At 49.5% G+C, this 24,572-nt stretch overlaps 1 protein-coding gene across 5 annotated transcripts in view; it reads right to left on the minus strand.

Moving 5' to 3' along the window:
• Nucleotides 1–13,106: 13,106 nt before the first annotated feature.
• EP300 (E1A binding protein p300) overlaps nt 13,107–24,572 on the minus strand; it is a 68,467-nt gene continuing 57,001 nt past the window's right edge. For all 5 annotated transcript variants that reach the window (XM_045587451.1, XM_045587450.1, XM_036454640.2 and 2 more), the window contains 5 exons: nt 23,973–24,138; nt 22,709–22,873; nt 20,870–21,031; nt 16,743–17,024; nt 13,107–16,379 (listed from right to left, as the gene is read on the minus strand). In XM_045587451.1, the coding sequence (XP_045443407.1) occupies nt 14,193–16,379; nt 16,743–17,024; nt 20,870–21,031; nt 22,709–22,873; nt 23,973–24,138 (2,962 nt within the window). In that variant the 3' untranslated portion in view covers nt 13,107–14,192. The remainder of the gene's footprint in view (nt 16,380–16,742; nt 17,025–20,869; nt 21,032–22,708; nt 22,874–23,972; nt 24,139–24,572) is intronic.

Genomic DNA, 24,572 nt, shown 5'->3' on the forward strand with positions numbered 1-24,572 from the left:
CCCCAATTACTTTTATGAGATCTTTGGGGAGGGCTCCGGCCGATTTGGCTCAGTGTGGGCCTGCGGACTGAAGGGTCCCAGGTTCCATTCTGGACAAGGGCACATGCTGAGTTGTGGGCTTGATCCCCAGTAGGGGGCGTGCAGGAGGCAACCAATCCATGATTCTCTCTCATCATTGATGTTTCTCTCTCTCTCCCCCTCTTCCTCTCTGAATAAAAATACATTTAACAAAGTCTTTGGGGAGGGAGCCGTGAGTGAGAGGACAGCAGAGTTCTCGCTCTCATGGGCCCCTCTGATCACCGGGCCCTCTGATCACCGGATCGGAAAGGAGGGTCAGTGACTGCTCTGGCGGGGCCGCTCCCCGCTCCCTGGGCCGGACTCAGTCCCCTCATCTGCTAGATGGGTTGATGGGGGCAGCTCGGACTGGCGCCCCCTGGTGGGGGGTGGGGATCTGGCCGCGGTCAGAGGTGATTGCACTGCCCACCCGACCCCCCCTCCACCCCCCGTTACCCCCGGCCCCGGGGGCGGGGCCAGCCGGGGGCGGGGCCTGCGTCACGTGGCGGCGGCGCGCGTGGAGGGAGCGCCAACCGCCGGCCGTTCGGCCCGCCGCGCCCCCGGAGCCGGTCCCGGGGCCGCTTCTGGGAGCCGCGCGGCTTGGAGCGCGGCTGCGGGCCGGCGGGTGCGGGCGGGTCGGTGACGGCGGGAGGGGCCGGAGGAGGGGCCGGAGGAGGGGGCGGCGGGCGGCGACCCCTGGAGCCACCGAGCGGACGGCGACCCGTCCCGTCCCGGACCCCCCGGGCGGGGCGCTGAGCGGGCGGCGCGGGGCGAGCCCAGCCCCGGGTCCCGGCCTGGACGCCCCGCGGCGCGGGCACCGCCGGGCACGGAGGGTTCGATACTGAGCTGCCCGGCAACGGCCACCGCCCCGCCCCGCCCCGGCCCGGCCGCCCCCACCGCCCCGCCACTGGGCGGAGGCGGAGCGGGACGCGAACCCGGGTGGGTGGCGCGGCGGCGGGCAGGCTGATGGTGGCGGAGCTCGGCCCGGACCCTCGGGGACCGGGGGGCGGTGGTCCCGGCCGCTGGCCCCTCCGCGGGAGCCGGCGGACCGGAGCGGCTCAGTGAGCGGCGCTGCCGTGTGGAAGCGCCGGCCCGGCCGGGCCACGGGGACCCCCCGGCGGCCACGGGGACCCCCCACCCCGGCGGCCACGGGGACCCCCCCACCCCGGCGGCCACGGGGGACCCCCCACCCCGGCGGCCACGGGGACCCCCCACCCCGGCGGCCACGGGGGACCCACCCCGTCCCGGAGGGAGACGGGACGGCCCACCGCGGCCCATCCACTCGGGGAGCAGATGGAGCGGCGCCACCGCTCATCCCGGGCCCTTCCCGGCTTCCCGGTAACTGACGGCCTGTGAGGGGCAGAAAGTTCCCCTCAGCCTCCCTGTGACCTCATCCCCCGCTCCCAGCTCCTAGCTACCGGCCTCGCAACACCAGCCACCTCCCAGCCACCGCCGCCCGGCGGTTTAATGATTGTTTCTGTTTTTTAAATGTTCCTTTGTGGTTTGGGCTGGATCCACCGTGAGGAGTCTTTTTGGGCAAAGTCAGGAGGGGGAAGTAGTGTGTGTGTGTGTGTGTGTGTGTGTGTGTGTGTGTGTGTGTGGGTTGAATTCTGAAAATTCCACTGAATGTGTGGGTTTTCTGGGTAACAGTTATTTTGGCGGCATTGGTGGGCAATAATCATTGGTGTCCTTTCTATCCACAGGTCCAACCTTCTGGCAAATTCTTGGAAGGATCACGAGAAGGGTAAGTAGAGATTTGGTGTCAGTTAAAGGAGCTGACATTATTTATAGGGTAATAACATTAATTGGGTGGCACTATTTCTGGATGTGTGAAGTCCACTGGCAGGTGCCTTTCCGATGCCCGTTTTGAGGGCACATTTGCTACTAACACAGGCAGAGAGGGTGTGGGGACCACCGGCCCGCTGACGATGGACAGGTGGAGAGGGGGCTGCTTCCGGCCCGCGGCGGGACGGGAGAGGCCAGAGCCGAGGAGAGGGAGCTCAGGCCAGTTAGGTACGCCGGCCTTGTTGGTGCCGGAAAAAACCTTTCACCAAACGCCTTCTCCGCGGTGGATCCAGCTTCAGAGACAGATACTTACCGAGTGCCTGCCTGTGCCAGGCGCCTCTGAGCATCGCCCTGCGTCCTCACGCCACAGCTGATCCCACGGAGATCGGTGAGGGAGCCTCAGACACGCAGCCCCAGCCCGGAGAAGGCATTGTAACCGCTGTTACCTGAGCCTGCCCCTCTGAGGGTGGGAGGGTGCTGTGGGTGCCAACAGCACCCGTTCCGGTAACACTCCCGGCACCCAAAGGAGCGGTGCGCCAGCTGGTGAGGTTGAGCCAGGAGTCAGGGTTCAGTTCCCGGTCAGGGCACGAGCTGGGTTGCAGGTTTGATCCCCAGTACAAGGAGGCAGCCGATCTATGATTCTCTCTCATTATTGATGCTTTTTCTCTCTCCCTCCCTCTCTGAAATTTTATATCAAGCAAAAGTAAGAAGCTTGTTTTTCCCACCTGGTAGCCCACATATATTTGCTTTTTCAATATATTTTATTGATTTTGTACAGAGAGGAAGGGAGAGAGATACGAATAGAGAGTTAGAAACATTGATGAGAGTCATCGATCAGCTGCCTCCTGCACACCCCCTACTGGGGATATGCCCACAACCAAGGTACATGCCCTTGACCAGAATCGAACCCAGGAGCCTCAGTCCCCAAGCCGACGCTCTATCCATTGAGCCAAATCGGTTACGGCCACACATATTTTTTAAATGGGCTTTGAATTCCATTACTGTGTGACCCTCACACAGTCGCTCCTCCCCTATGGGGATACCGATACTTAGCTCAGAGTGGTTGTGGAAGTTAAATAAGATGATGCACGTGTGCTAGCCAGTGTGGCTCAATGGATAGAGCGTCAGCCTGCGGACTGAAGGGTCCCAGGTTCGATTCCGGTCAAGGGCATGTACCTTGGTTGTGGGCACATTCCCAGTAGGGAGTGTGCAGGAGGCGGCTGATCGATGTTTCTCTCTCATCAATGTTTCTAACTCTCTCTCCCTCTCCCTTCCTCTCTGTGAAAAATCAATAAAAAAAAAAAAAGATGATGCACACAAAGCACTTCCGCTGGCCACACAGGAAGGGCTCTGAATGTTAGCGGTTACCTTTTACCAGTTCCTGGGCGTTTCCACGCCCCTTCACTGAACTCCCTGCAGAGTTCTCTTCCTGCCCCCGCCCCCCTGCCCCAGGCTGTCCTCCGCTGTCCCTGAGACCCCGAGCCAGTGCTGGGCCCCTGCTGTGAAGTCCAAGTCCAGCTGCTGCTGCATCTAAGGCTCGTCCCGGCCTGTCCTGCCTGTCTCTGCCACCCACACGGAGCATCATCCCTGCCTGCAGCCCTCAGTGGCCTCCCACCTGGTCTCCCTGCGTCCTCTGTGCCCCCAAACCTCATGCAGTCAGCGGCTGGCCTCTCAATGTGAGTCAAACACGCCACCCTCCTCCTCAAACATCCCGGCTCCTCTGGCCCCCAAACAGAATTCCCTGCCTGATCTGTCACTGCCAGCCTCGCCAGTGTCATTGGCTCCCTCATTGAATTCCAGCCCCACAGCCCTTCTTTCTGTCGCTGGCACAAACTGGTTCTTGCCTGAGGGAATTTACATTTGTTTCCTTCTAGAATATTCTTTTCCTAGATATGCTCACGCCTGGCTCCTTGCCATGTAAGTCTTAGTTTACTGTCATCTCCTCTGGAAGGCTCTCGGGAGCATGCTTGTGAAGTAGTTCACAAAGTCCTCCATCGCCCTTTTAGACTCCTGACTGACCATCACTCCTCACAAGATGGCTGACCCACGCGGAGGCCACGTTCCCATAGGAGCCCTAAGGAGCAACCAGCAGGGACCGAGGCTACGGCCTCCGGCTGCTCCCCCCCCAGAGCCAAGCCAGGGGACCTCACGCCACCCCCACCCAGCAGGGCTTGACGGGAGCTAAGCTGTGCCCCCCGTCCTGGTGCTGGGCTAGGGGGCCTCAGGCTGCTCTCTCCGCCCCAGGGTCAGGCCAGGGACCTCAGGCCGTGCCCCCCACCCAGCGGGGATTGGTGGGGGACCTCAAGGTGCACCCCTAGTGCTGGGTTGGGGGAATGCAGACCCCCCCGCCCGGTGGGACTGACGCGATCTGAGGCTCTGCTCCTCCCCCCTGCCTGGCAGGGCTTGACGGGACCTCGAGGACCTCAAGGCAGGCCCCCTGGTTTGGGCTGGGGGACCTCAGGCCACGCCCCCCATCCTGGTGCCAGGCCAGGGGACCTGAGGTTATGCCCCCTGCCCGGCAGGCTTAACAGGGTGGGACTGGCCGGGTCTGGATCTAGCCCAATGGGGGGGTTGGGCAGCTGGGTCTGGGTCTCACGTGATTTTGAGGTGCATGTGGGTGGGCTGGGACTTGACTCTGGGTCCATGGTGAGCCCCAGACTCTGACAGGAGGAAGGTTTTCATATGCATTTTACTAATTTTCTTTCACCTCTGATATTTATATTATAGAGAAAGGGCAAATAGCAATATTAAATTGTTTTCTCTAATCCCCTTTTAATGTGCATGAATTTCGTGCACTGGGTCACCAGTCATGATATAATATTGTTTGCTTATTTTCTGCCTCTTTCCACTAGAATGAAAACTCCCTGGACGGTAAAATGCTGGTACTGGTTAGGCACTATTCTAAGTGCTTTAATATATTATCTAATTTGATCCTATAACAGTTCTAATAGAAGTTGGATATCTTTATTATCCCCATTTTACAGATAAGAAAACTGAGGTAGGTTAAGTAACTTGCCCAAGGCCACACAGCTAATAAGTGCAGAGCTGGGATTTGAACCTGGGCAGTCCAGCTCCAACATCCACATTCTTAATCAAGCAAAAGTAAGAAGTCTGTTTTTCCCACCTGGTAGCCCAGCACTGTGGACAGGGCAGGCAGTAAGCAGGCTCTCAATGAGAACTGTGAGAGTGAAAGAGTGCAGTCACAATAGCACAGACTCCATTGTAAACAAACTAGGAACTATCCTTGACTCTGCGCTCTCCCACTCACAGATCCGTCTGCGAGTTCTGAGTCATAAGAACTTCACCACAAAATACACCCCAATGTGCCCACTGTTCTGCGTCCTCACTGCCCCCATCTGTCCAGGTCATAACCAGCTTTCTCCTCTGCCACCATAGCAACCTGCCAGCTGGCTGCCTAAACTGCCTGGGGTAACCTCCAACTGGGGATTCAAGCTGCTGAGCCACAATCAGCTGTGCTGTGAGCGCAGAAATGTGGATTTGTGTTGAGTGAAATGTGCCAGCTGACTTGGACCCTGGCTGTCTGTCCGTTACCTCCATTGGAGGTTTGAGGGGGTCAGGCTCGGGCACGGGGAAGCCCCCAGGTTGTGGTTCTCCATCTGTGTGTCGTGCTCACAGTTAGAGAACTCACGGGTGCTGAGGGGATTTTAGAGTCTTAGGGGAACCCTCGGGTGTGTGTTGTTAGGTTGCCATAACGAAATACCACAGCCAGGGGCTTAAACAGGAATCAATCTTCTCATAGTTCTGGAGGCTGGAAGTTCAAAACCAGGGTGATGGCAGGGTATGTTTCTTCTGAGGCCTCTCTCTTCGGCTCACAGGTGGCCACAGTGTCCTTCCGTGGTCTCTCCCCTGTGCATGCGCGTTTGTATCCAATCTCCTCTCACAAGGGCACCAGTCAGGACCTTGTGAGGAGACCCACCCATGTGACCGCATTGACCTTGACTATTTCTTCGAAGGCCCCGTCTTCAGACCCAGGCACAGTCGAAATGAGGTTCTGCGGGTTAGGACTTCAACACGTGGACATAAGTCAGCTCACAACACGTGACATTGTCTGATCCCGCACAAACTAACGAGGCAGTTTTTGAATGCTCGCTCTACATTCCTTTTGATAATGTCACATCTATTGGAAGCTGGGGTTTTGGACATTGTTACACATGAATATGGAACAAGAAACGATAATGTGTGTCCTGTGTGGTTCCAGCGTTCAAGCAGGTATGTGGTGTCCCAAAGGCATTGAGTTCTTAGGACATAAATACTGTTCTTTGGACTTATCTTCTTTAAAAAAATATATTTTTATTGAATTCAGAGAGGAAGAGAGAGGGAGAGAGAGATGGAAACATCAATGATGAGAGAGAATCATTGATTGGCAGCCTCTTGCACGCCCTGGACTGGGGATTGAGCCCACAACCTGGGCATGTGCCCTCTACTGGTATCAAACCTGGGACCCCTTCAGTCCACAGCCGACGCTCTAACCATGAGCAAACCAGCTAGGGCTGGACTTATTTTCTTAATAACAGACTGTTAGTTATTTCTGCAGGCCTAGGAATATCATGAAACAGTTACTGAAACCTCAGAGCCACTGTGAATGAAGAAAACTTGGGAACCTTTACTCCAATAAGTTAGTGGATTCCAGGGATCAGAAACACCAGGGGGAAATTTTAATCATACAGATTTTGTTTCAAGATCCACCCCAGACCTATTGAAAAATCACTTGGGCCGAAACCGGTTTGGCTCAGTGGATAGAGGCCTGCGGACTTCTTCTTTTTTAAACATTCCCAGTGGGGAGTATGCAGGAGGCATCTGATCGATGTCTCTAACTCTATCCCTCTCCCTTTTTCTCTGTAAAATATCAATAAAATACATTTCAAAAGAAAGAAAGAAAAATTAGGTAAATGTAAGAAAACATGTCCAGGACTTGTATTCCAAAAACTACAAAATGCTGATGAAAGAAATCAAAGATCTAAATAAACAGCCGAAACCGGTTTGGCTCAGTGGATAGAGCGTTGGCCTGCGGACTGAAGGGTCCCGGGTTCGATTCTGGTCAACGGCACATACCTTGGTTGCGGGTACATCCCCAGTAGGGGGTGTGCAAGAGGCAACTGATCGATGATTCTCTCTCGTCGATGTTTCTAACTCTATCCCTCTCTCTTCCTCTCTGTAAAAAATCAATAAAATATATTTAAAATAAATAAATAAATAAATAGACATTGTATTCATGGATTGGACCACATATGTCAAACACAAGGCCCGCGGGCCAAATCCGTCCCGCCAGGCCTTGCAATGTGGCCCGCACCGCGCTGTCATCACTGCACTCCGCTGCGTTTCCATCACAATGACAGTTTATGACTGTTCAGTAAACCATTCGGCCCGCGATTTAGGCTGGATTTTAGATTTTGGCCCCTTCTCTGATTGAGTTCGACACTCCTAGATTGGACGATTCAACATAGTAAAGATGTCAATTCTCCCTCAATTGATAGAGCTTTATCACAATTCCTATTAAAACTTCAGCAAGATAGCCGAAACCGGTTTGGCTCAGTGGTAGAGCGTCAGTCTGCGGACTGAAAGGTCCCAGGTTTGATTCAGGCCAAGGGCATGTACCTTGGTTGCGGGCATATCCCCGGTAGGGGGTGTGCAAGAGGCAGCTGATGTTTCTCATCGATGTTTCTAACTCTCTATCCCTCTCCCTTCCTCTCTGTAAAAAATAAAATATATTAAAAAACTTCAGCAAGATTTAAAAAATATATATTCTTATTGATTTCAAAGAGGAAGGGAAAGACGGAAAATCAACGAGAGACAATCATTGATCAGCTGCCTCCCAGCAAGATTTTTTTGTAAATATATGTTTATTCTAAAATTTATATGTAAAGGTAAAAGAACAAGAAGAGCTAAAACAGTTCTGAATAAGATTAATACAGTGGGAAGAACCACTCTATCTGATTTTAGATTTATAGCTACATTATTCAAGACTGTGCTTGTATTGGCAGAGGGATAGACCGACAGATCAATGGAACAGAATGGAGAACCCAGAAATAGTGCCACACAAATACAACCAAATGAGTTTTTACAATGGTGGGGAAGCAATTCAATGGAGAAAGTAATTTTTTAAAATATATTTTTATTGATTTCAGAGAGGAAGGGAGGAGGAGAGAGAGAAAATCAATGGTGAGAGAATCATTGATCGGCTGCCTCCTGCAGGCCTCCTACTGGGGATGGAGCCCAGGACCCTTCAGTCCTCAGGCTGATGCGCTATCCACTGAGCCAAACCAGCTAGGGCCAAAAGCATGATTTAAAAAAGAGAAAATGATAAAGTTATTGGAGCTCATCAAATATAAAACTTTACTCTGTAAAAACCCAGCTAAAAAGATGAAAAAACCATAAACAGGCAGAAAATATTTGCAAACTACATATCTGACAGAGATTCATATCTGGAATATATGTTTTATTTTCTAACGGTTAATTGCTGGTATATAGAAATGCAAGCGATCTTTGTGAATTTTTCTTGTATCCTGCAACCTTGTTAAACTCATTAATTAGTTTGAGTAGCTTTTTAAAAAAATGTATATTTTATTGATTTTTTTACAGAGAGGAAGAGAGACGGATAGAGAGTTAGAAACATCGATGAGAGCTGAGGCCAGTTTTGCTCAGTGGATAGAGCGTCGGGCTGCGTCCCGGGTTTGATTTCGGTCAGTGGCATGTACCTTGGTTGTGGGCACATCCCCGGCAACTGGTCGATGTTTCTCATTGACATTTCTGGCTCTGTATCCCTCTCCCTTCCTCTCTCTGGAAAATCAATAAAATATATTAAAAAAAAAAAAAAAAAACACATAGCAGTTTGTTAACTGATCTCTGTTAAAAAAAGAAAGAAAAAAGAAACATCGATGAGAGAGAATCATCGATCAGCTGCCTCTTGCACACCCCCTACTGGGGATGTACCTGCAACCAAGGTACATGCCCTTGACCAGAATCGAACCTGGAACCTTTCAGTCCGCAAGCGGACTCTCTGTCCACTGAGCCAAACCGGTTTCGGCTTGAGTAGCTTTTTTTATAGATCTTTAGGGTTTTTCACTTATATGATTATGACAGCTTTTCTACTTTTTTCTTTTCAACAATTTTGCCTTTGATTTATTTTTCTTGGTTTATATTGCTGGCTAGAATATCCAACATAAATGTTGAAAAGAATTCATGAGAATGGAGAGTCTTCCTTCCTTAAGAGGAGGGACAAAGCATTTGCTCTTTTAGCACATGCTAGAGGCCCGGTGCATGAATTCATGCATGGGTGGGGTCCCTGTGGTGACCTGCGGGGATCAGGCCCCAGCTTGCACCCGGGCTCGCAACCCTGCAGCCCCACCTGGCACCCCACTGTGGGCTGGCGCCGCCCCTTACCTCCACCATCTTGTCTTTGGGGTGCTCAATTGCAGTGATTGGGCCTCTGCTCGCACCTGCCTTGGCCTGACGCTGCCTGCTCACCTGCTCTACCATCTCACTGCAGCCCTGCTCTCATCCAGACCCATCAGGGCAGGCAGCGTCTCTACTGCCACCCCCGGCCACCATAGCATTGCAGATGTCTGCTGTGTTCCATGCCGCCCTCTTGTGGTCAGTTTACGTCATAGTGAGTGGTCAAACTCCCAGTTGAACAATTTGCATATTAGTCTTTTATTATATAGGAAGGATGGTGTTAACTGGGTTTTTTAATAGATGCACATTTCTAGGCTATGAGGTTCACTTCTATTCCTAGTTTGCTGAGGAGTTTTTATTATGAATATGTGATCTAGAGATGACCATATTGTCTCCTTCCTTCTGTCAGTATGGTGGATTAAACTGACTTTTGAATATTAAGCAAACCTTGAATTCTTGGGATAAACCCAACCTGATCATGATACAGTATTTTTTTTTTTTAAATATATTGCTGGACTTAATTTGTTAATATTTTGCTTAGGATTATTTCATATTATGTTCATGAGGGCAATTGGTCTTTAATTTTCTTATAATTAAAAAATTTTCTTGGTATCAGGATAGTCTTGATTTCATAATATTAGAAGCGTTCCCGCTATTTTCTGAAAGAATTTGTATATGATTTATATTATTTCTTCCTTATTTGTTTAATAGAATTTATTGACATAACCTTGGCTGTCCTGGAATTTTGTTTGTGGGAAGGTTTTAATTATAAATCCAATTTTTTTTATATATATTTTATTGATTTTGTACAGAGAGGAAGGGAGAGAGCGAGCCAGAAACATCGATGAGAGTCATCAATCAGCCGCCTCTTGCACACCCCCCACCGGGGACATGCCCGCAGCCAAGGCACACGCCCTTGACCGGAATCGAACCCGGGACCCTTCAGTCCCCAAGCCGACGCTCTATCCACTGAGCCAAACCGGTTCCAGCATAAATCCAATTTCTTTTAAAAAAAATATATTTTATTCATTTTCCACAGAGAGGAAGGGAGAGGGATAGAGAGTTAGAAACATCGATGAGAGGGTAACATCGATTAGCTGCCTCCTGCACACTCCCTACTGGGTATGTGCCTGCAACCAAGGTACATGCCCTTGACCAGAATCAAACCAGGGACCCTTGAGTCCGCAGGCCGATGCTCTATCTATTGAGCCAAACTAGTTTTGGCTATAAATCCAATTTCTTAAATAGATTAGGAGCTATTCAGATTTTCCTTAGCCCCAACCTTTCATTAGTCTGTATTTTACATTTGCTTGGGACAGGAAGAGGATCCGTGTCATGTGTTTTAACCTGCAGCCGTCACTCGGGCTTCTCTCCAGGAGGGGAGATGACTTTGACTTTCTGATAACTCTCTGACTGACTCTGAGATCTTGAGCAAGTTGTCTCATCTTGGCTGTAGTTTTCTCATTTGTCCGTTGGGGCTGTTTGGGGATTTAGAAAACTTAAGTCAGTGAGAGCACCTGGAATACTGCCACCCCTAGTGGGTCACTTCCAAGGTTGATACGTTAGAAACAGCTCAATCTGTGGCTTTGAGCTCGTCCCAGCTTTCCATTGTGGTAATTTTCAAATACACATTAGAACTGGAATCATGGTCTTGTATTCCTGGCTCTAGAATAGTCTCTAGCACTCTCTCTGGTCGGGGCAAGGACGGCTTTATTTCCCCTTCCCCCTGAGTTACGTTTCTTCCCTCCCTTCCATACAATATTGCAGTGAAATGTGGTCTGAAGCGCCAACCTACATGTCTCTGGTCAGAGGCTAGAGCTATAAAAGCTGGAAATTTACTGCTTGGAATTCTAAATATTTCTCTTTTGGGGATTCAGATCCTGGGTCCCTAGTAACAGGAAGCAAACAGGGAAGTCTTTTTGCCACAGGCATTCCCCGTCATCTAGTCTGGCCTCAGCCACTGATTCTGAAGTGCTTTCCTCGCCAGGATCTAATTCTGCATCTTCTGGGTACAGCTCCTCACTCATCTCCAAGATCCATTTAAATACTAGCCTTTCCAGAAACATCTCCAATTCCCATTAGCCAGGTGCCCCCTGCCCCATTCTCCGAACCTCTTCCTGCATACACCAGTGAACACTGTTTCATCCATTTCAGCATCACTCTCTCTTCTAGATCTCACCCTGGCTCGCTTGAGGGCAGGCCTGCATCGTGTCCCGTGCAGTGTTTGCGGGGAAGGTTGTAGGTCCAGGGACAGCTGCTGACCACTGGCTGAGCAGTGTGCGCTGGACACATTTTCCGGGGAGGGCTCTAAAATACTGACAGGTTAACCTCACATTAAGATACTAGTTATTTTTGATGAGACAATATAAAGTAGGAATAAAAAGGAGTTTGAATAACAAAAACAAGACCTTACCAAATGTCAAAGCAGCTAACGGTATTCTTCTAATTTTTCAAACTTGTTCATAGCCAATGTAATATGAAGTTGGAGGATCAGTTATCTCTGTTTTTATTTTTAAAAATATGTTTTTCCCTAACCGGTTTGGCTCAGTGGATAGAGCATTGGCTGCGAACTGAAAGGCCCCAGGTTTGGAAGCAGCAATGAATGATTCCCTCTCAACATGGATGTTTCTATCTCTCCCTCTTCCTTTCTCTCTGAAATTAAAAAAAAAATTAATAAAAATAAATATCTCGATTTCAGAGAGGGCGAAATGAGAATTATCAATAGGCTGCCTCTTGCATGCCTCCCATTGGGGACTGAACCCACAACCGGGGTGTATGCCCTCATGGGAAACTGAACCATGACCTCCTGGTTCATAAGTTGATCAACCATTGAGCCACGTCAGGGGGGCAAATTAAAAAAATATAATCATTTTATTGATTTCAGAGAGAAAGGTGGGAGATAGAAACATTAATGAAGAGAATCACTGATTGGCCGCCCCTGCACATCTCCCCAGTGGGACTGACTGAGCCCGCAACCTGGGCATGTGCCCTTGACCAGGAATTGAACTCGGGACCCTTTAGTTCACAGGCCGATGCTCTATCCAGTGAGCCAAACCGGCTAGGGCTTTTTAAAAAAATTCTTATATGAACAATAAAGATTTAAAAAAAAAAAATTCTTAGGATATTTTTTGATTTTCATTGATTTCATTTTGATTTTCATTTAGGATATCCACTGATTTTTAGATGGAAGGGAGAGACATGATTGGCTGCCTCCCACACAAGCCCCTATTAGGACTGAGAACCTGCATCCAAGGTACATGCCCTTGACCAGGAATTGAACCCGCGGACCTTTTGCTCTGTGGGCCAACACTAACCACTGAGCAAACCAGCCAGCACCTCAGTTCTTTTTAATACCTGGCATGTAACGGTCTCACTGTTACAATTAGCTCTCTCTTGCTTAGCGGTCCAGTCTTATTTCCAACCATTTTCTTTTCCTACTACATCCCATCTCCTCCCCAGCCTGTCTTCTTGGTTGGCAGTTGGCCACCAGTGTGACAGGAGGGAGGTACGGTAGCCCCTTCAGTACTCCGTTTCCAAGAAACCGCTGTGGCTTGTTCTCATCCCTGTAAGGTGAGGTTGATCGGAAAACCAGGAATCGCCCATAGGGGTCACAGAACATGCTAAACGCTCAATAATACAAACTCCAATAGATAAAATTGACATTTGGCTGGTACTTGCAGTGTTTTTCCCTGAATGGTGGACAAATTTATCCAAGTCCGTTTTCAAGTTCACTTGAATATCCAGAGGCTGGAATGAGTGGTTTTGCGTTTTCCTCTGAACCCCACGCATCAGGGACTTAAACTGATGCCTTCTAAGACAAAGTTGTGTTGGAAAAAAAGTGAAACAAAGTTAGCTGTCTGTCTCACACAGTTTATTTAACAATAGGTAATAAGAAATCAAATTTAAGTCTATACAGTGATCCAAAGTTCATATTTATAAGTAATCAATTTTAATTGCATGATTTACAACAGTTGAGGGTTTCTGCTTTCTATTTTCAAGTTTTACAGAAAGTGTGTGTGTGTCGGGGGCAGGGTCAGGAGGAGAAAGCAAGCAGAGAAACCCCAGGGACATTTGTATGTTAAAACCATCCCAACGGAAGTGTTTCTTACCCTCTTTTTAATTTTTTTTTCTGTTAGATGTAAAAATAACAAAAAAAAATCTTCCGAGAAACAGAACCACAGTATATAATACATCAATTTGGCAGCTGCCCCTGTATATTTTGAAAAAGTCATTTTTCTCTCTACATGTACAAATTATTTTAATACTTGAAGTTTTTACGCTCAGACTTAAGGGATAGAAAATTTTCTGGAGCACAAAAGTTGACTTGAGGGGAAGGAAAGGATTTTTTTTTTTTCATTTTACATTTTAAAAAGAATGAACATCTTTGCACCCAGAGAAAAAATTGGTATTTTAATATATATTTATATATATTTATATATATATATAATATATATAGAATGTAATTTTAAAGTAACATTAACCCCTTTTGTCCTCTGGTTTTAGAAATGTTCTTTTTTAACTCTTCCATAAAGTGAGGAAAATAGGGAAAAATGTCAACCATCTGCACCAGTAAATAATAACTATTAATATTACATATTTTCATTAATTTAAAAAAAATAATAAAACCTATCGGAGGTGCTAGGCAGGAGCACGTGTGGCTTCGCAGGCCTTAGGCCTCCCAGTGCACACTGGAACCACACACACGAAGGGGAGGGCTGGTGGGAACCAGCACTAACAAAAATATATTCTTTGTGTCTATCATCCCTCAGGTTCATCTGGCATGTTTGCTTTAAACCACAAACAGCTGCTGCACAGTTCGTATGTGTTCCAAGGAAAATTGTCTTTTAGGCTAAGAAAGTTTCAAAAAAATTGTTTTCAGTACAAAACAGTCTTGTTAAGAGAAAATAATTTTTTTGCTCCCAAAATACTACAAGGTGTGTCTAGTGTATGTCTAGTGTACTCTGTGAGAGGTTTGAATTCAAGTCTGAGTTATCGGTGCTGAGTCCCAGGTCCGTGGCGCTTGCACCATGGAGGTTTGCCATGCCTGGATTGCCAGTGAGCTGCGAGAGCATTGAATTCTGGTCCGGGCTGGCAAAATGCCCTTGTTCCATGGGGGTGGCCTGGGCGGCCGCCAGGCCCGGGTGCGGAGAGCTGGTCTGTGGGGACACGTGGTGTGGAGAAGGCTGAGGCTGCATCCTCGGGGAAGGGCTGGAGTGGGCGGGCTGAGACTGCGGCCGCGGGGAAGGGACCGGCTGGGGAGAGCGCACTTGATTGGAGAGAGAAGGAGGGAGCTGCTGGCCTTGGAGGTGAGGGGACTGAGCCTGATTTGGGAGCATATGCTGTTGGGGGCTCATGGGGTTGGGCTGAGCAGGGGACCCCATCTGTTGCTGAAGGAGTCGCTGCTGGTAGGCCTGCAGACTGGCTCCAGCCTCTGCTCCCAGGGCCTGGGGGAGCTGGCCCATCTGTCCCATGTTTCCTTGTTGCATCTGCTGCATGTGATGCTGCATCCTCTGCTGCTGTTGCTGCTGCTGCTGCGGGGGGTAGCCCACCCCTTGGGGCTGCTGGAACTGGCTGTGGTTGGCCATCCCGGGGCCAAGTCCGGGCCCTGCTCCTTGCTGCTGCATCATCTGCTGCCGCCTCAGGATGTCTCGGAACTGGGCGGGCATGGCGCTGTGGTTCATGTTCATCTGCTGGGCCTGGGGGCTCATCCCCCCCATGGGCGGCTGCATCGGCGGCTGCGGCTGGGGCAGGCCGGCCCGCTGCACGCCCGCCTGCATGGGGCTCATGGTCTGCATGGCGGGGCCGGAGTGGCCCCCCTGCTGCACAGGCATGGCGGGCGGCTGCAGCCCCGGCTGGCCCGGGGGCATGCCGGGCTGCCCAGGGAGGTTCTGCGGGTTGGAGTTGGCGTACTTGGCAGCCCGCTGCTTGATGAATGCAGCCAGCAGCTGGGGGTTGGCGTGGAGGATGCTGAGCACCTGTTGCTGCTGGAGGGGAGAGCTGGGAGACCTGAGAGTCCGCAGCAGGCTCTGTAAGGCTTGTTGAGACACAGTGCCTGGCTTGAGAGGGCTCACCCCGACCTGGCCCAATCCTGGTTGGGGAGCCATGTTCAAGGGCTGGCCATGCTGGGCCACGGACATCATGGCAGGCCTTGGCATCCCGGACTGCAGTTGTTGGGGCTGAGGCAATCCTCCTTGGGCCCACGGTGGCTGTTGCTGCATCCCAGGGGGCCCCATCCCGGGCTCCAAATGCCCGCTGGGGCCTCTGGCCATGGGCGGTGGGTTCATGCCCATGGGCGCCATGGGCGCCATCTGGGGCATCTGGTGCTGGATCGGCCTCTGGAAGATCTGCACGTGGGCCATCTGGCGCTGCGTCTCGGCTGCCCTCTGGATCTGCATGGCCACCTCCACTGCCGCCGGCGGGGGCCCCGGGAGGGGGGGCTGAGCCGCCTGAGGCGGGGTCGGAGGGGTCACCTGGCCGGGTGCTTTGCCTTGGGACACGGGGCCAGCAGCTTGAGTCCTGGGCAGGTAGGGCGGCATGCTGTTGGGAGGGGTGGGCTGCGGCTGAGACGGGGGCTGGGGCTGGGGCGTCTGCGGGGTGGTGGGCTGTTGGCTGGTCGGCGTGGTTGGCGTGGCAGGAGTCGGGGAGGGCAGGCCCTGCTGCTGTCCCACCACACCCGTGCGCTGCATGCTGGCCATCCTCCTGCGGAGCATCTGGGCCTGCTGGAGCCGGTGCTGCAGCTGCTGCTGCCGGAGCTTTTGCTTGATGTTCAGGCAGAACGGCACAGGGCACTTGTTCTCCTGGCAGTGCTTGGCATGGTAGCAGCAGAGGGCGATGAGCTGCTTGCAGATGGGGCACCCTCCGTTGGTTTTCCGTTTGCAACCCTTGGTGTGCTGCACGACCCGTTTCATCTTCTGGCAGGAGGGCAGGGAACAGTTGGCGTTGCGGCACTGGCAGGCGTGCACCAGGGACTGGATGCAGCGCTGGATGCTCAGGCGGCGGGAGTCTCCTGGGCTCTGGGTGGCGGCGGCCTGCTGGTTGTTGCTCTCGTCATCTAAGCCGAGACCCAGTTTCTCCATTTTGTGGTCATGGTTTTTAGTGTTATAGCAGGTGATACACAAATCGTAATCCTGGGGGGGAAACACAGGTGTAAGGTCAACTACAAGACAAGTCACTCCAAAGCTTCTATCTGTACAAAAGCCCGAGCAACCTTTCTGCGAGTATCTGTGACGCGCACTGACCACCAGGGGGCGGACGCTCAGTGCAGGAGCTGCTGAGCTGCAGTGACTTGGCAGCTATGGTTCTCGGGTGACACACCCAGACCCCCCTCTCACAATCCGGGACCCCTCGGGGGATGTTGGAGAACCACAGGCCAGGCTGAGGGACCCCACTGGTGCGAGTCCGTGCACAGGGCCTTTAGTTACACATTCTGCTCGAGCGCAAAAGCCCCTCTGGTTCTGCCATCGAACACGCAGGCCAGGCCTGGCACCCACCTCGCAGACGGTGCAGTGCCAGCGCGTCTCCACGTGGTGCTTGCACTCGTTGCAGGTGTAGACGAAGCGGTCCTGGCTCTGGGTGTGCAGCTCCACCAGCATGCACATGGTGGACCACTGCGCCCTCCGCAGGGAGGAGAACTCCAGGTGCTTGTCCCTCGCGAGCGTGAGAAAGGCGTCCCGCCCGTCCATCAGGTCGCAGGGGATGAGGGGGTCAGGGTCAATGACGGGAGGCAGGGAGTTGGCGGCAGGGCCAGCGATGAGACGGATGACAAAGAAAACCTGCAAAACAGACGATCTCATTCGGACTGGAGTTGGAGCACCGCGCTGAGCCGGTCAGTGCCTGGACAGGTGAGCCAGACTGGACCCACGAGGCCGACGGACACGGAGTCGGCGGCACTGTCCCCTCCTGCTTCACGGCTCTGGTCTTCTCCGAGACTGTCTACAGGGGCCTAAGATCTACACCTATCTCTCCTACCTCATTCAATACTTTCTTTATAAGAATCAACAGGTCAGGTACAGTACACATACAGTGGACATTTCACCTCAGAGAAGTCTACATTTAAGATGCAACCGTGGTTTAATCTGAATCTAATCATGAGAAAGAAGAAAAAAAAGACAAACTGTACAAAATGTAAATCTTGTAAGGCTTGTGAAGGCCTGCGCACGTGTACAAAATGCCTGTATCCTGAGAAATGGGCTGGGAGCTACGGCACAGCAGCTCCACAATGCTCCTCAGCTGCTGGGCCGTGCGAGGACCGGGCACGGACAGCGGCCTGAGTACGAGGCAGGCGCCTGGCCAGGCAGAGTGTCTTCTCTCTTGGAAGGCACTTGCTGCCGAGACCGGTTTGGCTCATTGGATAGAGCATCGGTCTGCGGACTGAAAGGTTCCGGGTTCGATTCCGGTCAAGGACATGTGCCTTGGTTGTGGGCACATCCCCGGTAGGGGGTGTGCAAGAGGCAGCTAATCGATGATTCTCTCTCATCGATGTTTCTAACTCTCTATCCCTCCCTTTTCCTCTCTGTAAAATATCAATAAAATATATTTAAAAAAAGAAGAAAAAAAGAAAAAAGAAAAAAAAAGGCACTTGCTGAAACCGAGAGAGAGGAAATGCAGCAAAATGGTAGCCACTGGCGACTCTCAACGAAGGGTGTGGGAGGAGGCCCTTCAGGAAACTTCCCTGGAAGTAAGGTGGGAAAGATACAGCAAGCAGCAAATGTTTTGCTCATGGAAGTCTGAACACACACAACACCCATTCTCATTCCCAGCAGTGGAAAGGCTGCAATAAGAAGCTGGTATGTATGTGTTTGCAGTTAACCAGTATATAAACTATAAACTCTCATTAATGTAATAAAATGTAAAATGGTGCCTTCCTGAGACCAGGACGCTGTGAGCAGCTGCTGTACTGCCCCCTGAACTGTGCCTGTTTCCGAGACTAAACTGTGCAAACTATCAGGAGACTCACTGTAAGCTTGGGCAGCCATGTTAGCATAAACAACTCACTGAGATAAGATGCACAGGAGAAGAGAGCACCGGGCAGAGGCAGATACCCACAGATGCCAGAATGAGTTACAAGCACAGGGAGGAAGGACTGTGACGGGGTGTTGGACTTTGTAATATTGGGTTTAAGATCGTGGCTCCAAGGAAGCACTCAGGAAGCAAGAAACAGCATTTGACAGTGTGACCAGAGGAAAGCACTCTAACAAGTGGGGAATGCCTAACCCACTCAAAAGAGAGAACAAAACCCAGCTGGTGACTCCCCAGGGGTCGGCAACCTTTAAGACATAAAGAGCCACTTGGACCTGTTTTCGAATGAAAAAAAAAACCAAAAACCTGGGAGCCGCAAAACCATTGCGACATTTAAAACAAATATAACACTGCACATATTGTTTCTTACCTTAACACTATAGACCGGGTCATGCCGAAAAAGGCTATTTTCACTTAACGAAGAGCCGCATGCGGCTCCGGAGCCGCAGGTTGCCGACACCTGCCCTAGGCGATCTGCTCCAGGGCCAACCTTCTAACCACCACCATGACTGAGTCTATTGTGTGCCACTCTGTAGCTAAGGGGCAGAACTGGAATCTAACCTGAATCGACAACCTTAGATTTCAATTCCTCACAGTGACTACTACTACCTAAATCGTAAATAGTAGGATTTTTGTTCATTCTAAGTCAAACCTGTCACAACAGGACCTTTCCCAATTGCTCTGTTATGTTAGAACTTTGTGACACTACATATCGCTCTAAATTAGGGGTGTCGAACTCAATCAGAGAAGGGGCCAAAATCTAAAATCCAGCCTAAATCGCGGGCCGAATGGTTTACTGAACAGTCATAAACTGTCATTGTGGTGGAAACGCAGCGGAGTGCAGTGATGACAGCGCGGTGCGGGCCACATTGCAAGGCCTGGCGGGACGGATTTGGCCCGCGGGCCTTGTGTTTGACACATGTGCTCTAAATAGATGATTATCTCAGAAAGACACACATTAGAACTAAGAAATTCTTCCGTTTCATTAGCATGGTTGAGGCAATGGTATTAACCCTCTATCGTTGTAGGCTAGCCTGCTGACTTTACTTTTTTTTTCTTTATTGATTTCAGAGAGGAAGGGAGAAGGAGAGAGAGAGAGAAAAAAATATCAATGATGAGAGTGAATCATTGATTGGCTGCCTGCTACACACCCCCTACTGGGGATGGAGCCCGCAACCCAGGCATGTGCCCTTGGCCGGAATGGATCCCGGGACCCTTCAGTCTGCAGGCTGACGCTCTATCCACTGAGCCACACCGGCTAGGACTGACCTTACTTCTTTAGCCTTCAACAAAGAAGGCATGGGGGTCCAGCTAGTGTGATTCAGTGGTTGAGCATTGACCTATGAATCAGAAGGGCACAGTTTGATTCCCAGTTAGGACATATGCTTGGGTTGCAGGCTTGATCCCCAGTAGGGGACATGCAGGAGGCAGCCAATCAGTGGCTCGCTCTCATTATTGATGTTTCTCTCTTTCCCTTCCTCTCTTGAAATCAATAAAAGAAAATTGTGTGTGTGTGGGTCCTTTCTTTGAAACTTTGACCAGCAGGCAGGCCGAACATCTGGTCGAGGGGACAATTTGCTTATTAGCCTTTTATTATAGAGGATGTACACTGAGTGGCCAGATTATGCGTGCAGAGATCATAATAATATGGCTACTCAGTGTATATTTAAAGGAGTAGTGATGTATGGGAAAAGATACTTTCAAGAGCTGTATATATAGGTCAGTACCACTATAATAGGTAACTCTCAAACTAGCCACTTCCTGTAAGGACTTGATTATGATGTCTGAACAGAGAAGAACTGAGACATTACAAATCAGACATGTTACCCTTTAAGACTTCTCTCACCAATGATGATGTTGGAAGGAAAAAGAACCCCAGCACACCCTACAAGTAGGTAATTTAGATGATGAAATAATTGTTTTAACTTCTCTGAGAAGAGGTTTATGAAAGTTTGACTTTTCTTCTTCAATTCTCTCCACCTTCCAATTCCCTTTCAGGAAGGTGAAGTCAACATTCTGATTCATTTGTTTGGCCAAAGTTCCACTCCAGACAAACTGGAACGGCCAGTGGTGTTCTAAGGAACTTGGTTTAAGACAATCTCCTGAACAATGGTGAACCAACAAGATAAACTGTGCTTTCAAAACCCACTGTCGTGTGCCACCTCACAGCTGGGATATATTCTAAGAAATGCATCATCATGCGACGTCATACTGTACTTACACAAACCTAGATGTATGTGCTATGCTTGTACATGCCCGCCAGCACCATAAACCTGAGCGATGTTGCGCTATGACAACAGCTGTCACGCTGTAAGGTGACAGGCATTTTTCAGCTTAACTTATGGGACCACCACTGGCCAAATGTCACCAGGCAGCACATGGCCGTGTCAGACACAATCCAACACCATCTAGATGCATGACAGCTGCAAATCGAAGCAACCTTCTTTTCCTGTTCTCTCACAACCCTAGCTGCCCTCTTCCTTCCTTCTCATGCAAATGACTTCCTCGTCCCGAATTTCCCATCTGGGGCTACATCGTACATGCCAACCATGGTGGGCGGCGTTTCTGGAAGTCCTGCCTGCTTTTCTCCTGTTCTTACCTCTTTGTGCTTCTCCATGGTGGCGTACAGCTTCTGCGAGAGGTCGTTGGACACGTTGGGCATGCCTGGCTTCTTCTTATTGCCTCTGCTCAGGCTGCTCTTGTTTTTGCTGGTTTTCTTATTATTCTTCTTTTTAGCATTTTTGCTGTCTCCCTTTGTCACCTGTAGCATAGCAAAAAGGAGACAAGAAAATGTGAATGCTCTGTTAGGAAGTGATTGAATAATATGAATGGTAAAAAAAGGCTCCTTTCTTTGGAACTAGAGATGAGTTATGTCTTCCGTCAAATGCTCTGTACTGTTTTTAAGCTGTTATTTACAGTAACATTTCTCCCAGTGAAGAATCCCTGCACTGAGACCCCTCATTAAGGCCACGGCAGTCTGAGCTTTTTGACCAGGGGAGCCCCATAGTTTGGAGACCCTTCAGATCCAGCAACCCTGTCTCCGAATTGAGGATGGGAAACAAGGAGTGGCAGTGTGGGGCAGTGAAGGGTGCACAGAAGTGGTGAGCCGAGGACTTGGACTCACTGACATATACTCACATTCAATAATTTTATGGGTCTACTTGAAAAAACAAAAAACAAAACACTCTTGAAAAACATCCAATCAATGAATTTAAACAGTAAGGCTGTAAAGTAGGGGTGTCGAACTCAATCAGAGAAGGGGCCAAAATCTAAAATCCAGCCTAAATCGCGGGCTGAATGGTTTACTGAACAGTCATAAACTGTCATTGTGGTGGAAACGCAGCGGAGTGCAGTGATGACAGCGTGGTGCGGGCCACATTGCAAGGCCTGGCGGGACGGATTTGGCCCGCGGGCCTTGTATTTGACACGTGTGCTGTAAAGAGTTGTACAGGCTACTTAGGATGACTTTAGAAGGCCAAACTAAATGAGGGCAATTCTAGACATGCTGTGAGTAAATAACAAGACTGGAAAAGCTCCTTAGATGACCCTCCTACAAAACCAGGCTCTGTACACAGAGGACTAGTAAACTGTGGCCAGGCCTGTTTTTGTTATTAAAAGGGGGGAAAAGCCGAAACCGGTTTGGCTCAGTGGTAGAGCGCCTGACTGCAGACTGAAAGGTCCCAGGTTCGATTCCGGTCAAGGGCATGTACATTGGTTGCGGGCACATCCCAGTAGGGGATGTGCAAGAGGCAGCTGGTCGATGTTTCTCTCTCATCGACGTTTCTAGCTATCTCTCTCCCTTCCTCTCTGTAAAAAAAATCAATGAAATATACTTAAAAAATAAAATAAAATAAATAAAAGGGGGGAAAAGTGTCGGAGACAATATATCCATAATCTGGACCGTTAGAGAAACTGAAGTTTACCAGCCCCCTTCTAATTGGCAGTTATCAAGGTCATCAGTTATTAGGTTTTCCTTCTGTTTCCATGATCAGCTTCCACACTGGAAACCCAAGATTCCATTTACAAAGGGGTCTCACGCTGAGAGTTTCAAACCGCAGAAATAGGACCTTGGTAACGTAGCCAGGATTTCTTCCCAATTTAAAGAGGTCTTTCAGCCCTGGTCAGCGATATTCAGAGACTGTCGGCCCCAAACTGAAGGGTCATGGGATTGATTCCAATTCCTACCGGGTTACAGGTTCCCTACCCTAGTTGGGGAGGCAACCAATTGATGTGGCTCCTCACATCGATGTTTCTCTTCCCCTGCCTCCCTTCCAACCTCTAAAAATAACCTCCAGTGAAGATTATCAAAGACAAACAAAAAATCAAAGAGCTCTCTCACACCTGAGAGCTGTAAGACCAAGCTGAAAGTTTACGCTCACTTCTGGTTTATAGACGAGAATCAAGGTACAAGCTGGGAAGGAAAAGGAAGAGCCCTTACATCTGTGCTTTCGTTACTGGTGTTTTCCTCTCGCTTCCTCTCTTCCTCCTCCTGCTCCAGCTCCTTAATGCTCTCTTCCAGAACATTGGGCCAGAAATCACCTTCAAAGTAGGGCAATTCCTTTGCACTTGTTAACCGATCTTCAGTAGCTTGTTTAAAAATATCCTGTGAAAATATCCAGGCACAAAATGGAATTTCTATTTTTTTTTTTTAAAAAGGCATATATTATACAAAAGCAGTCACAACTAATGCACATATGAAACACCAAGGATTAAAATCTCTTTAGTCCTGGCAGTGTGGTTCAGTAGTGAGTGCCTACCTGTGCACTCAAGGGTCGTGGGTTCGATTCCCAGTCAAGGTCACTTACCTTGGTTGTAGGTTCAAACCCTGGCCCTGGGGAGGGGTGCGTGTGGGAGGCAACCTATCACATCAATGTCCCTGTCCCCCCCTATTCTTTGAAAACAACAAAACAGTAGAAAAAATACCCTTGGGTGAGGATTTAAAAAAAAAGTCTTCTAAAATGATGGCAGATTTTTTTTTTAATCTAAGCATCATGCCAGGAAGACATTTAGTGTCATAAACAGTGAAAGGGCTGTCTCAAACTTCTGGTTTTCTTTTTCCTCTACCCACACAGGCAGGCAGGCTACCTGCCTTGCAAGTGGTAAACCATCCTGCAGAGGAGCCGTCACTCACACAGGCTCTGGCTGCTCCTGATGACAAAGGCGGTGCCAGGTGAGGCCCAGCAGCTTTCACTGAGCAACATGTACATCACAAAACCACAAACACCGGGAACTATAATACATGGCTACAGAGATTCTGCTGTGCTGCTGGGAACACACCCAGCTAATGATTCCCTCCCCAAGAGTAAAAACAGGTAAGATATTCAGCACAAGTTCTTATTTTGAGAGACCCTATTATTATTAACAAGTGATTATTAAGAATACATTCTTAGTCAAGTCTTTAAAACAAATTGTTGATCTAGGATTCTTGTTTTTCTTACTTTGAAAAAGTTTGACTACAGAAGAGAGAATATTAAACACTGATACATTCAACTAACTACAATAGATTTAACAGTTTTTAAACATTTTCCCAGATATAAGCCATCTTAATAATCTAAGCAAAATAAAAACACTTTACAAAAGTAGCATAATTGTGTAAGTTCCATGGGAGAGGGAGAACCCATAGCAGCTTTTTAAAACAGTGACGTGCAGAACACAGAGAAGCAGGATTATCTCCACTCCATCACTCCCCCCCCCCTCCTGACCTTGTAGTCATGGACAATCCGCTCGGACACGGACTTGTCCAGCATCTTCTTGTACCACTCCTGCAGTCGCTTGGGCTTGGGGATCTTCTGGTCAGGTGGATGGCAATGGAAAATGTAGTCATCTCCTTCACTTGGGGGACATGCCCAAATATGCCCTGTGGTATAACTAACAATACAAAGAGAAGGAACATTCAACAGAAATGATCATCGATTCTGGGAAGAATGCATACTAAGCTACAAGGTGAAGTCAAAAGAGAAACCAATGATTCGCCCCCAAGACAATGCAAAGTAGCTAATCCAGCATCAGATCCAAGTTCTTAGGCCAGAACTAACATGGCGCACAGCAGTGACAATGGAGCTCACACTGCCTAGAGCTTCTCAGAGGTTCCATGGAGGCTAGTTGTTAAAGGGGGATGAGGGGTGGGGAAGAGAAGATCCAAATTTGCATTTAAAAATCAAATGAAAGCTACAATGCAAACGGAAATAGATCCATTTCAATAAGAAAGCTGAACAGCCGTAACCGGTTTGGCTCAGTGGTAGAGCATCTGTCTGCAGACTGAAAGGTCCCAGGTTCGATTCCGGTCAGAGGCATGTATGTTG

The sequence above is a fragment of the Pipistrellus kuhlii genome, unplaced genomic scaffold (assembly GCF_014108245.1).
Source record: "Pipistrellus kuhlii isolate mPipKuh1 unplaced genomic scaffold, mPipKuh1.p scaffold_m20_p_3, whole genome shotgun sequence".
Taxonomy (NCBI): domain Eukaryota; kingdom Metazoa; phylum Chordata; class Mammalia; order Chiroptera; family Vespertilionidae; genus Pipistrellus; species Pipistrellus kuhlii.